The sequence below is a fragment of the Oncorhynchus mykiss genome, chromosome 20 (assembly GCF_013265735.2).
Source record: "Oncorhynchus mykiss isolate Arlee chromosome 20, USDA_OmykA_1.1, whole genome shotgun sequence".
NCBI classification, from domain to species: Eukaryota; Metazoa; Chordata; class Actinopteri; order Salmoniformes; family Salmonidae; genus Oncorhynchus; species Oncorhynchus mykiss.
In genome coordinates, this window is record NC_048584.1 from 35592647 (window position 1) to 35607027 (window position 14381).

The 14381-nt window shown below is 39.4% G+C and overlaps 1 protein-coding gene across 2 annotated transcripts in view; it reads left to right on the forward strand.

Moving 5' to 3' along the window:
- Positions 1-12594, forward strand: part of LOC110499410 (tetraspanin-15) — a 33987-nt gene extending 21393 nt beyond the window's left edge. The window contains exons 4-6 of one of the 2 annotated variants that reach the window (XM_036956257.1): positions 2685-2735; positions 5801-5917; positions 12175-12590. In XM_036956257.1, the coding sequence (XP_036812152.1) occupies positions 2685-2735; positions 5801-5917; positions 12175-12348 (342 nt within the window). In that variant the 3' untranslated portion in view covers positions 12349-12590. Of the gene's footprint in view, positions 1-2684; positions 2736-5800; positions 5918-12174 lie in introns of both variants that reach the window. The other variant, XM_021576540.2, reaches the window with a different exon arrangement.
- The last annotated feature ends 1787 nt before the right edge of the window (positions 12595-14381 follow it).

Sequence of the window (14381 nt, forward strand, 5' to 3'; positions counted from 1 at the left end):
TATTGTTTATTTTCTAGCATTTAAAATAAATCTCTCTAAATCTGAAAAATGTCACTAGAACTCATCACTACTGGGACAAGCCAATTTGCTTGCCCTTAGTACTTTAAACAATGCATCAAAATATAGGTTTTGAAGTATAAAGGACTTGCATTATGTTTTATTATTGATTAACAGTTCCATATAAACACAAACCAGTCATTTTAAAGTGTTTTTCATTGTTTCTGAGGCCGAGGGGCTCAAATGCCATCACAATTCACTATTACAGCTTGCAATACTTGCAATTGTATTGCTTTTAATTTATCTGGTGAGAGGCAGCAGCCAACATTCTACTTGTTTTAATGTCATCAACCATTGCCAGAAGCATTCCACACGGGGAAAGAGGGTCATCGGGATCTTTGTTAATCAATATCATGGGGCTGTGATTTGGTTCTCAGTCATAGCTAAATAGAAACATTTATTGAAAATATTAATGTTGTGAACTCTGACAAAAATCTGACTGTGAAAAAACGTTGCATTATTCATTTGCTGAGAAAGCAATTGAATGTTTAAGTAAGGTACACACAATCCACCAATCAGCAGTGGTCTGGGACAAGGTAGTGCGCCAGATGAAGTTTGGCCAGGGGTGCACAGCTGCAGTCAGAAAAGCAGCACTGGATCATCAGCTGGAACAGGTGGACTGGCAACAGGAACTGCCAGGAATCATGTCCTCAGGCACGGTACGCCGGCCCTCTGGGAGGGGAGACGTAGCACTCACAAAACATGGGGTCTGTGGATGTGAGCCTTTACCATCTCCTCTCCCTCTCTCTCTCTCTCTCTCTGAGAGTAGGGTGTCACTCACCACTTTGTGCTCTTAAAAAGTACAAAGAGAACATAAGGCAGGTGGGGACAGGGGGCTTATTCTGCCATGCCGCTGTAAGAGGATCTGGCTCTCAATCCTAATATGTTCTGTTGATGGCTCTCAATTCTAATATGTTGTGTTGATGGCTCTCAATCCTAAGATGTTGTCCTGATTTTTAAATGGCAAGGTAAAAAAGACTCTGTCTATTTTATTTTGAGGGGACAGCAAATGTACACTGTTATACATGCTGTACACTCACTACTTTACATTGTAGCAAAGTGTAATTTCTTCAGTGTTGTCACATGAAAAGATATACTCAAATATTTACAAAAATGTGAGGGGTATACTCACTTTTGTGATATACTGTATATTTGTTCTTGACTGACTTGCCTAGTTAAATAAAGGTTGCATTTAAAAATATATATATATTCAGTCAGTCATGGGATCTGAGATATAGTAGCAGAGAACCTTCAGGGAAAATCCCCTACCTATCTGGCTTAATGTATTCTCTTATCTCTAAACTCCAGATATTGACACCTCACAAGGCTTCACAGAAAAGCCTGAGACAAAAAATCTTGCATTGTTTGTCCACAATTCAAATCCGGTCTCTGAAAGGAATGAAAAACAGTCGATCTTAGTTCTTGTCGTTTTATGCCAAGCATAAATTTGGTCTATTGACATTTCAAATGCCTGTACTTGGCAACTCTCCTGAAGTTTCCAAAAAATAAAATAAGATAATGCCTGTCAAAATGCCCATGGGCTGGCTGTCATATCACATTTTCTCCTCCATGGTAGCTGTCATTAATGAGCAAAAGATTGAAAGACCACAGTTGCTCAGGGATATTTCTGTCAAAATACCCTCAATAATGTTTACCTTTATCATTCAAGTGGAATTCATTCAAGTAAAATATAATGGACAAGTTCTAACCGCATCATTTTGTCTATAAAAAGAGGTAGGTGTCTGTTTTTGAGAGAAAAAAGCTGAAGACAGTAGATTTCTCTGGTGTAGGTCATTCAGGGCTGCATTGATGGGTTGTGCGTTTTCCCTCACTTATTATCATCTACTGTTTGTACCTTTTTAATGGATTGTGGGCCCCAGCGGTGGTTTTGGCAATGTTTAACAACTTGTTTCAACTTGCCTTTTCTTTCAAAAATGTTGAAAAACTGAGCATTCTGTCACATTGCTTACTAATATTTAAATCAAGGTCTTAGCTAATATTTTAAATTAGGTTTATTGGTTGCTCTTTTGAGCTTGTCCTCTGGCTGGATATTGGCCTACATGTCCATTAATAACACGAGCATGCCGAGTTTTGCGTTCCCTAATGCGATGACTGATTTTTGTGAGCTCTCTCTCTGAAGGATAATGGGTATGTAGCTATTAGCTGGACTCCCACGAGCCAAGTAGCCTGAAATCCAGAACCTGTTTTGCTGACATTCCACTCCTTGTACTCTGTGTAATTAGCATGACAAAGAGTGGAATGTTTTCCCAGGCTACTACCCAAAGGGCCAAACTTCTAAAATAGTTCAACTACACCAGGGCTTCTGAGCCTGTTTTGACATGAGATCTAATATTTCTAACATCTGTTTAGAAGATCGACAAGTCAAAGGGTTCCCACGTTTAGACATTTTATTCACTTTCCCACAACTTTGTACACACAACCATCAGGCTGTTTGATTCTCTGTTTGAGAAAAGCAAGTGGAGATTGTTGATTCTTAAATGCCAAATTATTTGGATAATCCTCATCAAAAGATGTATCCTAACTTCAAATATGCTTGTGTAACCTGCCAATAATGTTCAGAAATAAGTTACATCCCTTTGACATAGTATTATCTTGCTCCTTTTCAGCCTAATGAAGTTGCCAACACACTATGTGGATTTAAGGTCCTTGAAAATGAGGTAAGACTGTCTGATCGAAATGTTGTCTCAATGTCTCTCACCGGCTCAATGTCTCTCACCGGCTCAATGTCTCTCACCGGCTCAATGTCTCTCACCGGCTCAATGTCTAAATGTGAAACGTATGTGTACCGCTGTCAGGAACAGTGCCGACCAATAACCAAATGAATCTTTGCTTTTTAAACATATCTGAAACACCATATCACATGTATTCATAGCTGCGGGAAGTTTCATTTGATTTGGATCTCTTTTAGTCCCCATTTGGACTAATCTTCCAATAGTCCTTAAACACATTTTCACATAACACACTATTACAAACATTCATAATATACTAACATAATGACCCAATAAATACTCAATCTAAAAAAATATTGATTCTTCATCTACTACAGTCCCACAGCATTTCTATGTATTATATTTAAATAGTTTTAAAATAATGTTTACATTTATATATTGAAAGGTTTCTAGTTTGCTCAGTTAATTTATTCAAGTTCTTTATTGCTCTAAATCAAAATGTTATTTTGCCTATTTCTTTTTTCTGTCTGGACAACGTATAGATAGATGGTGGACAATCTATTCCTAGTATTTACGGAATGTCTGTCTCTTACCAACTGAATACCGTTGTGAATAGAACTTAGCTGTTTTAAATTATGTATATTATGAAATAAAATAAGCATATTTTTTTTAATTATCTTGTTGATTGATGACCAACCAAGAACACTGCGCATGACTGCAACAGAAGAACCATATCTCCTCCTTAAAACAATCCAAACCCACTCCCTAATATTCTCCAAATCTCCTTGTAAAGCTTGCTGTACCTGTTGAACCGATTGTCTTGCTGCATAAATTGTAGTATCATCTGCAAATATAGTAGCTTGAGTTTCAACCAAGGCATATGGAAGGTCGTTGGTATATATGAAATAGAGAAGTGGCCCAAGGCAGCTGCCCTGCGCTATTCCACAGTTTTACACATGAGGGGAAGAAAATGAACCATTGATATAGGTGGACTGTTTCCTGTTAGTTAGATATGACTGTACACAATTCAATGCTACCTTCTTAAAATCATAATGCATTAATTTGGTCAAAATTATTTCATGATCCACTAAATCAAATGCTGCACTGAAATCTAAAAATAGCACACCCACAAACCTGCCATTATCCATAGCATTGAGCCACTGGTCAGTCATGGCAACCAATGCAGTGGTAGTGGAATGGTTTTTACGATAAGCATGCTGATTGGCTGTAATCAGACTATTCTTTTCCATGTACTCCCACATTTGTCTACTCACAATACCTTCCAATATCTTACTGAGTGTAGGGAGTAGACTAATTGGTTGACTATTGGCAGGAGTAATGGGTTCTTTGCAGTCTTTCGGAATAGGACAGTTTAGCATGCTTCCATACATTTGCAAACATCCCCTTTTCCAGTGACCAATTAAATATGTATCTCAGTGGAACTGCAATCTGGGGAGCAGCACAGCGAAGCAAAAAATTATCCATAAGACCATAACCTGTAGATTTACCATCAGGTAATGACTTCAATAGGTTTAACACCTCCGCCACTGTAGATTTACCATCAGGTAATGACTTCAATAGGTTTAACACCTCATCCACTGTAGATTTACCACCAGGTAATGACTTCAATAGGTTTAACACCTCATCCACTGTAGATTTACCATCAGGTAATGACTTCAATAGGTTTAACACCTCCTCCACTGTAGATTTACCATCAGGTAATGACTTCAATAGGTTTAACACCTCATCCACTGTAGATTTACCATCAGGTAATGACTTCAATAGGTTTAACACCTCCACTGTAGATTTACCATCAGGTAATGACTTCCAATAGGTTTAACACCTCCTCCACTGTAGATTTACCATCAGGTAATGACTTCAATAGGTTTAACACCTCCTCCAATGACACCGTTTGCAGGCTAAAAGAGCAGATCTTGTTGCTCATAATATGATCATTAATCCATTGGACAATAGCTTGTTTGGAAGAATGTATGTTTACATTGTTGCTCAGTAAATTAATTTTCTTTGTAAAAAAACAAATCTGCAAAATGATTGGCAATATCAACTGGTTTTGTTATTATTCACCCGTCAACCTCCACACTAGATGGGCATGAGGAGATAGATGTACCAAGTAAGCCCTTAACTGTGTTCCATGCCTTTTTACAATCATTTTTACAATCAATTAAAGCATTGCTGTAAAATAACTTTTTTTCCCTTTCGATTCAATTTAACTGCATAATTACGCAATGTTCTATAATTCTGTTCATCAATTTCTAATTTTGACTTGGCTGCTAAGACTTTTGCCATAGGGGGTTTCTTTGGAACCTTGGTGTTCATAATATTGTGACCATAACCATGGTCTGTCCAGCCCACTGGCATTGATCTGGATTTTAAGCATTGCAATGGTATATTACAGAAGATCAGATCAATGCATGTGTCTGAACGATGACCCAACTTAATTGATGATCTAGTAGTATCATTAACCATTTGTTTCAAACCACAGTTCTCAGCATATCTCATCAATTTTGTTCTATTCAAATTATTGTGATCCTTCCAATTTATATTAAAATCACCCAAGATAAATACATCTCTGTTGCTATCTGTGGCCTGGTCAAACCCAGTACATAAGTTATCCAGATAGGACACCTTAGAGCTAGGAGGTCTATACACACATCCTACCAATATGGGTGCCTGGTGAGGCAGATGTACCTGAGCCCATAGTGCCTCTACTTGACATACATTAAGGTCATCACTCCTCTTAAAAGGTATATGATTCTGAATGTACAGTGCTATACCCCTACCATTCCTATTCCTGTCTCTTCTCAGTAGACTATATCCATGAATGTTAATTTTCCCATCATTTACAGATGCATCTAAATGTGTTTCGGTCAAAGCCAAAATTATGAATATTATTTATGTTGACCAAGTTAAAAACCTCATGTATTTTGTTAGGAAGGCTACAAGTAGTGGTGCTGAGGATGCTGCAGAACCCATATCCCCATAAAGGCCTGCCATTTACATGTTTACACTGTACATTCTGTCCCTCCTGTCAGAGGCTGGCCTTGCAGGAAGTCATCTACATCAGAGGTTGTACTGATGCTGTCTTCATCTGGCTCATGGATAACTATAAGATAATGGCTGGCTTGCTGCTTGGCATCTTATTCCCCCAGGTAAGAGTTAACCACCATGTCAGACTGAAATCTGATGTTCACCAATATTACACAATTAATGATTAATACAGCGATGTCGTGGGCTCAGAACCTTGGTTAATGGCTCTAGCAGAAGGCGGGTACAGGTTTCCACATAACGGTATATAAAAATGCCAGTGATTATTGACAGATGGAAGGTATTCAGTTATATTGTGAGCTCTTTCATGTTTGATTTAGGAAATCACTTTTAGAAATTGTTTTAGTAGCCTCCCGGGTGGCGCAGTGGTTAAGGGCGCTCTACTGCAGCGCCAGCTGTGCCATCAGAGTCCCTGGGTTCGCGCCCAGGCTCTGTCGTAACCGCGACCGGGAGGTCCGTGGGGCGACGCACAATTGGCCTAGCGTCACTCCACACATTTCTTGTTAACGAACTATAGTTTTGGCAAGTCGGTTAGGACATCTACTTTGTGCATGACACAAGTCATTTTTCCAACAACTGGGGGAAGGAAAAAGGGGAAGGCTTGCAAGCCGAAGAACACCATCCCAATCGTGAAGCACGGTGTTGGCAGCATCATGTTGTGGGGGTCCTTTGCTGCAGGAGGGACTGGTGCACTTCACAAAATAGATGGCATCATGAGGGAAGAAAATTGTGGATATATCGAAGCAACATCTCAAGACATCAGTCAGGAAGTTAAAGCTTGGTCGCAAATGGGTCTTCCAAATGAACACTGACCCCAAGCATACTTCCAAAGTTGTGGCAAAATGGCTTAAGAACAACAAAGTCAAGGTATTGGAGTGGCCATCACAATGCCCTGATCTCAATCCTATAGAAAATTTGTGGGCAGAACTGAAAAAGTGTGTGCGAGCAAGGAGGCCTACAAACCTGACTCCGATTTACCAACTCTGTCAGGAGGAATGGGCCAGAATTCACCCAACTTATTGTGGGAAGCTTGTGGAAGGCTACCTGAAATGTTTGACTCAAGTTAAACAATTTAAAGGCAATGCTACCAAATACTAATTGAGTGTATGTAAACTACTGACCCACTGGGAATGTGATGAAAGAAATAAAAGCTCAAATTAAGCATTCTCTCTACTATTATTCTGACATTTCACATTCTTAAAATAAAGTGGTGATCCTAACTGACATAAGACAGAGAATTTTTACTAGGATTAAATGTCAGGAATTGTGAAACTGAGTTTAAATGTATTTGGCTAAGGTGTATATAATCTTCCGACTTCAACTATATCTATAATGGTCTCATCTATAGTGGTCTCATATCTCCACTAGAGAGGAGGATGCATCCTCCTTATCAGTTTCTAAACTCAGCCTCTCAGAACAAGTCATGGATTGGCACATTAGACACTTTCTATTGGTTTCCAATTCCATGTCCATATTATCAAGGACAGAGGGAAAATGGGACAAATGTGCAACATTGAATTTACACCTTCAAATTCTGTGAGCGTAGTTTCTCAGATCGTATTAAGAGCTTTTTGAGTTATTCTAGCTGTTGGCACAAATGTAACTAATAGGAGGTGACAGGGTGAAAAATGCCCTGAAATGAGGCCTGTTTTTTTTCTTCTCGCAATTACTTCAGAACTACGGCAAGCAGCTCGGACAAAAGGTAATATTATGAAACAGGGCTCCATGAGAGTCCTTTAGGTGCCTTTTGGCAAACTCCTAGTGGGCTGTCTTGTGCCTTTTTACTGAGGAGTGCCTTCCGTCTGGCAACTCTACCGTAAAGGCCTGATTGGTGGAGGGCTGCAGAGATGGTTGTCCTTATGGAAGGTTCTCTCATCTCAACAGAGGAACTCTGGATCTCTGTCAGTGACCATCGGGTTCTTGGTCACCTCCCTGACCAATGCCCTTCTACCCCGATTGCTCAGTTTGCCTGGGCGGCCAACTCTAGGAAGAGTCTTGGTGGTTCCAAACGATGTCTTTATTTTAAGAATGATGGAGGCCACTGTGTCCTTGGGGACCTTCAATGCTGCAGACATATTTTGGTACCCTTCCCCAGATCTGTGCCTCGACACAATCCTGTCTTTGATCTCTATGGACAATTCCTTCGACCTCATGGCTTGGTTTTTGCTCTGACGTACACTGTCGACTGTGGGACCTTATATAGACAGTGGTGTGCTTTTCCAAATCATATCCAATCAATTGAATTAACCACAGGTGGACTCCAATCAAGTTGTAGAAACATCTCAAGGATAATCAATGGAATCAGGATGCACCTGAGCTCAATTTAGAGTCTCATAGCAAAGGGTCTGAATACTTGTGTAAATTAGGTATTGTTTAAAAACATTTTTTTATACATTTGCAAACATGTCTAAAAACCTGTTTTCACCTTGTCAGAATGGGGTATTGTGTCTAGATTGATGAGCCGTTTTAAAATGTAATCCATTTCAGAATAAGGCTGTAATGTAACAAACTGTGCAAAAGGCAAGGGGTCTAAATACTTTCCAAATGCGCTGTGTATATACATTCGGAATATGAGGGTGTTTGGCATGCTGGATGGGTCTCCTAGTTAGGAATGCTTCTCCACTGCATAGAATACATATTTGGTTTATCTCCCATACACATGAATTCCCTATGGAGACATAGCTTAAATTTGCTGTTTTCCACAGTGTCTTATAGACGGGCCGAGACAGAGCAGTATTTCCACAGCAGTGAGTCTCGATGAGTGTATAACTTGTTCCACCCTTACAGCTGAGAACTAATCATGAGGCCGTTTTAGGGTAAGGGAGGTTGGGCTGAATGCCTTGAAGAAATCTATTGTTGTCCATGTAGGTTCGATGTTGAAGCCTCTCTGTTGAAGTGTGACCTTGATGAGTAAGGGAACCTGAAGGGCTTCCTTGTTTGTAACTTACATGCTCATCTACCATAGCTGTGATTGGTTAGGCACTTAAGTCCGGAAGGAACATTTTCTCCGGATGAGAAGGTGAAGATGCAGATGAGAAGGTGTTTCATAATGGTCCCACGAGCCTTGCTTCACCACATGCTCCATAAAATGTCCTGTTAATTAGCTATGTTTTATTAGCAATATTACCACTTGTATCTAGTAGAAAAAGGGATGGAGAGCGCTACAAGGATACACATTTGTAGATATTTAAAGATGGAGATTGTTCTTTGGTTACCAATAAGTATGAAAATTGTATGCGTCAGTGTCTTTGAGACTTTGTTGTGAAGGGCAGAATACGTCACATGTTAATTATGTGTCCAAATGCAATCTGTTCCTCTGAAAACAATGAATGCAAATACAATTGTAAGTTTATCGAGAGAGACTTTTGTTGTTTTAAATATTAAATCATTAGAATTCTTTATTGGCCGCTACATTTTCACCTCCCCCATAATTTTGAGCCAATTAAGAAAATACTACAGATCTCCTTTCAAAACACAACCCCTTGGGCACAGATGTCATTTGTCTATCAGATGTCTATTTTTGATTTACATTCGGTTGAGTTGTCAAGTAACCTGAATTCAAGTCAAAACAACAAAAAATGTCACCATTACATTGGATTTAGGTTAAAAGTTGGGTGAATTTAAAAAAAAATATTCCCTTACTTTTAGTATATCCAAACAGTTTTCAACGTTGATTCAACGTCATCACATTTAAATATATACAGTACCAGTCAAAAGTTTGGACACACTTACTCATTACAGGGTTTCTTTATTTTTACTACACTTATTGACTCAAGACATTTCAGGGTTGTTTCATTTTGAATTAACTGGTAAAAAAAAAATGTTTTTAAACATAATTCCACTTTGACATTATGGTAAACCCCAGTGACCAATAATCTAAATTGAATTTATTTTAAGTTCAGGCTGTAACACAACAAAATGTGGCAAAAGTAAAGCGGTGTGAATACTTTCTGAAGGCCTTGTAGATGGTTCCCCATATTTACAATCACATGTAGCATTGGAGGGAACACAACTTGGAGGGTATTGACTAAAGACAGTATTGACAGTATTGACTAAAGTGACTAAAGACAGTATTGACCAAAGACAGTATTGACTAAAGACAGCTATTTTTCACAGTAAGTGGCTGTAAAAAGGGTTAAGTCATCTGACTGGCACTTTTAATCAATAAGTCCATTGTCTACTCACTTTCTATTGATTGGAAGGAGCTGTGGCTGCCTGTCTCTGGGAATAAATGATGATCTCTACCACCTGAAGCTATAGTACATGTAGGCAAAAGTGAGTCGTCAAATGAAGTCTTTCCCTGAGATCCCATATGTTATTGATTTGAGGGTATTTCGATTGAGCTACTAATGCTTTATTGATGTTGCCACATAGGATTAATCATTCAATGTAATCTAGTCATTTGAGCAATCCTCCCACATACTGTACATTATATATTGAGACTGTCTGATAAAATGAGGTTGGTTTTCATAGACGGGTTAGTTGTTGAGCAGCAAACCCGTTTTATGCGCGACTATGGGGCTAAACAGACAGGGTTGGTTTAGATTGTTGACAATGAAAATGTAATTCACATTTGCACAAATCAGCACTTGTCTCTCAAATACATTGTTACAATTGGTGGCTAGTTAGCGAATTTGAGTTAAAACACCTCAAAGCAAGACATCAACAACAAGATAAAACTAGCTGAAACGAGGCACCTACGATTCCTCACATGGCAGCTTCTTGTCATTGTTGCTCGCTATCTGGCCATCCAGAATCACAGCAACACATGGACTTCTGCACATCGTTTTCTAGAAGTTGTCAGATAGCTGTTTATTTGAAACAGGCCAAGGTTGAACAAGTGGACAGACAGCCTTAGATTTGATTAGCCATCTGTTCAAGACTTGGGGGACATTTTTCTTATGTCTGAGTTTCAGACCCCTCAGTCAATGAGTTATGAAACTAAAATGATATAGCTGACGGTACTTGCTGGCTACAGCACTTCTACTGATGTTATGTTGAATCCTTTCAACATACACCCACAAGGATACCGTCTAAGAGGCTGCTGGCAGTAAGAGAACATAATGTAGCTTAAGCTCTAGAATCAGCACAAGCTGTGGCTGTCTGTTCATAGATCATTGTAGCTCTCGTCTGTCTCAGGTCTGTGCTTTTGGTTAAATGCATGCTTCAGACAATTTTTGTACGTTTTTTTAAATGTATTTTGTATCAAGGACAAAATGTCATGATGTGAAACAGAACAAATTGCTTATTGACAACCACCTCCCCCAAAGAAAAAAGGCAGTGGTTGGTAATGCACTGTAGATCCAAAGTACCCCAATCTTTCTCACTTAACATCAACAAAACAATGGAGATGATCATGGACTTCAGGAAACAGCAGAGGGAGCACCCCCCTATCCACATCGAAGGGACAGCAGTGGAGAAAGTGGAAAGTTTTAAGTTCCTCAGCGTACACATCAACGACAAACTCAAATAGTCCACCCACACAGACATTGTGATGAAGAAGGCGCAACAGCACCTCTTCAACCTCAGGAGGATTAAATGTGGCTAGTCACCAAAAACCCTGACTAACTTTAACAGATCCACAATCGAGAGCATCCTGTCGGGCTGTACGGCAACTGCTTCGCCCTCAACCGCAAGGCTCTCCAGAGGGTGGTGCGGTCTGCACAACACATCACTGGGGGCAAACTACCTGCCCTCCATGACACCTATAGCACCCCGATATCACAGGAAGGCAAAAAAGATACTCAAGGACAATAACAACCCAATCCACTGCCTGTTCACACCGCTACCATCCAGAAGGCGAGGTCGGTACAGGAGCATCGAAGCAGGGACCGAGAGACTGAAAAACAACTTCTATCTCAAGGCCATCTGACTGTTAAACAGCCATCACTAACTCAGAGAGGCTGCTGCCTACACTGAGACCCAGTCACTGGCCAATTTAACAAATGGATCACTAGTCACTTTAAACAATGCCACTTTAAATAATGCCACTTTAATAATGTTTACGTATCTTACATTACTCATATGTATATACTGTATTTTATACCATCTATTGCACCTTGCCTATGCCGCTTGGCCATCGCTCATCCATATATTTATATGTACATTCACCCCTTTTTAGATTTGTGTGTATTAGATAGTTGTTGGGGAACTGTTAGATTACTTGTTAGATATTACTGCACAGTCAGAACCAGAAGCTCAAGCATTTTGCTACACTTGTTTTAACATCTGCTAACCATGTGTATGTGACAAATACAATTTGATTTGACATTGAACTAGTGCTTGCTAAAGCAAGGTCATCTTTCACAAGGGTGTAGTTCAAGACTCTATTTCCCGTCTCTGAATCTCCTTGTGTTTGCAGTTCTTGGGCGTGATCATTAGCTGGCTCTACATCACACGAGTGGAGGATGCCATTGCTGAGTATGGTAACTACCAGGATGGACTGCTGGACGCAGGGGACAGTGATGGCTTCAGGGAACCCAAGAAGCAGAGCAGAATGGCCAAATGTTGCAGGTGCATGCCAGAGATCGACTGAGCGTGCCTCATGTTATCTAACTAGCCTAAAACACTGCTGTGCCTGCCTCAGCCTTCCAACACACTGGAGCTATCAGCTCGAGTTTTACAACCACTGTTCAGAGACCTTTTAGTGTGTGTTTTTGGTTCTATTCAGGGATTGTTTGTTTTTTCAGGGGTTCATTTATTAAGGTTTTATTAGGATGGAAGGGTATACATACCGGTATGTGCCTGTGCTGTGTGAAAAATAAATGGCTTTTTATTAATATTTTTTTTTCCTCATTGGTGAAGTATCGATTTTATATATAGATTTACAGCAAAAACATTGAACATTTTCTGTAATACTAAATACAAATATGTACCTCACTAGCCAGCCCCTCATAGGAATACCAATATTTCAATCATTATTACCTCAGACTCCTGTATTGATGCCAATTAATTAAATGGGACATTTTTAGCTGTTCAAAGAGATATGTTTTCTATGGTGAATTTTATGGAGGGTACCTACCTTGATTTTTCATAATCATTGGAGATGTCATGGGTTCAACACATTTAAAGGAGTAGTTCAGGATTTTGGCAATGAGGCCCTCCATCTACTTCCCCAGAGTCCGATGAACTAGTGGATACCATTTGTATGTACCTGTGTGCAGTTTTAAGGAAGTTATTAACTAGCATTAGCACAATTGTTATCTAGCGTTAGCGCAATGACTGGATGCTAGCTGTTTGCGTAAACTTCCAGTCATTGCGCTAACGCTAGTTAGCCTTGGCTCGCGAAACTACCTATTAAAGTCCTTTTTATACCGGACTTCCATGAGTTCATCTGACTCTGGGGAAGTAAATAAAGAGCCTCTGCTAAAATCACGAACTATCCCTTTAATGGTTTAGGTGAGTAAAAATCGAATGAACTTACAGTAAGTTTATGATCAGTCACACAAGGTGGCTTCATTTGAGTTAAGAATACCAACGTTGTTAATGATGTACAGCATACACATGGTCTGTTGCCCACATTTTATTAGGACTTTGTACTGTTAAATGGTTTGGAAGCTACGTTTTATGGCTTTGTTCAGTCAGTGACATTTACCTGTTGTGGGATCTGCTAGTGAGCCTCTTAAGCTCTTTGCAGAGCAGCATCATGTACTTGGTATTCTTGCCAATGATTGTATACAGTATCGGTCAAAATTTTGGACACCTACTCATTCCTGGGTTTTTATTTTATTTTTTACTATTTTCTACATCGTAGAATAATAGTGAAGACATCAACTATGAAATAACACATGGAATCATGTAGTAACCAAAAAAGTGTTAAACAAATCAAAATGAATTTTATATTTGAGATTCTTCAAGGTACCTTTGCCTTGATGACAGCTCTGCACACTCTTGGCATTCTCTCAACCAGCCTCATGAGGTAGTCACCTGGAATGCATTTTAATTAACAGGTGTTTCTTGTTAATTTGTGGAATTTCTTCCTTCTTAATGTGTTTGAGCCAATCAGTTATGTTGTGACAAGGTACGGGTGGTATACAGAAGATATCCCTATTTGGTAGAAGACCAAGTCCATATTATGGCAAAAACAGCTCAAATAAGCAAAGAGAAATGACAGTCCATCATTAATTTAAGACACGAAGGTCAGTCAATGTGGAAAATGTCAGGAACTTTGAACGTTTCTTCAAGTGCAGTCGCAGAAACCAAGCGCTATGATGAAACTGGCTCTCATGAGGACTGCCACAGGAAAAGAAGACCCAGAGTTACCTCTGCTGCAGAGAATAATTTATTAGAGTTACCAACATCAAAAATTGCAGCCCAAATAAATGCTTCACAGAGTTCAAGTAACAGATACATCTCAACATCAACTGTTCAGAGGAGACTGTGTGAATCAAGCCTTCATGGTCGAATTGCTGCAAAGAAACTACTACTAAAGGACACCAATAATAATAAGAAGAGACTTGCTTGGGACAAGAAACACGAGCAATGGACATTAGACCGGTGGAAATCTGTCCTTTAGTCTGATGACTCCAAATTTGAGATTTTTTTGGTTTCAACCGCCAAGTCTTTGTG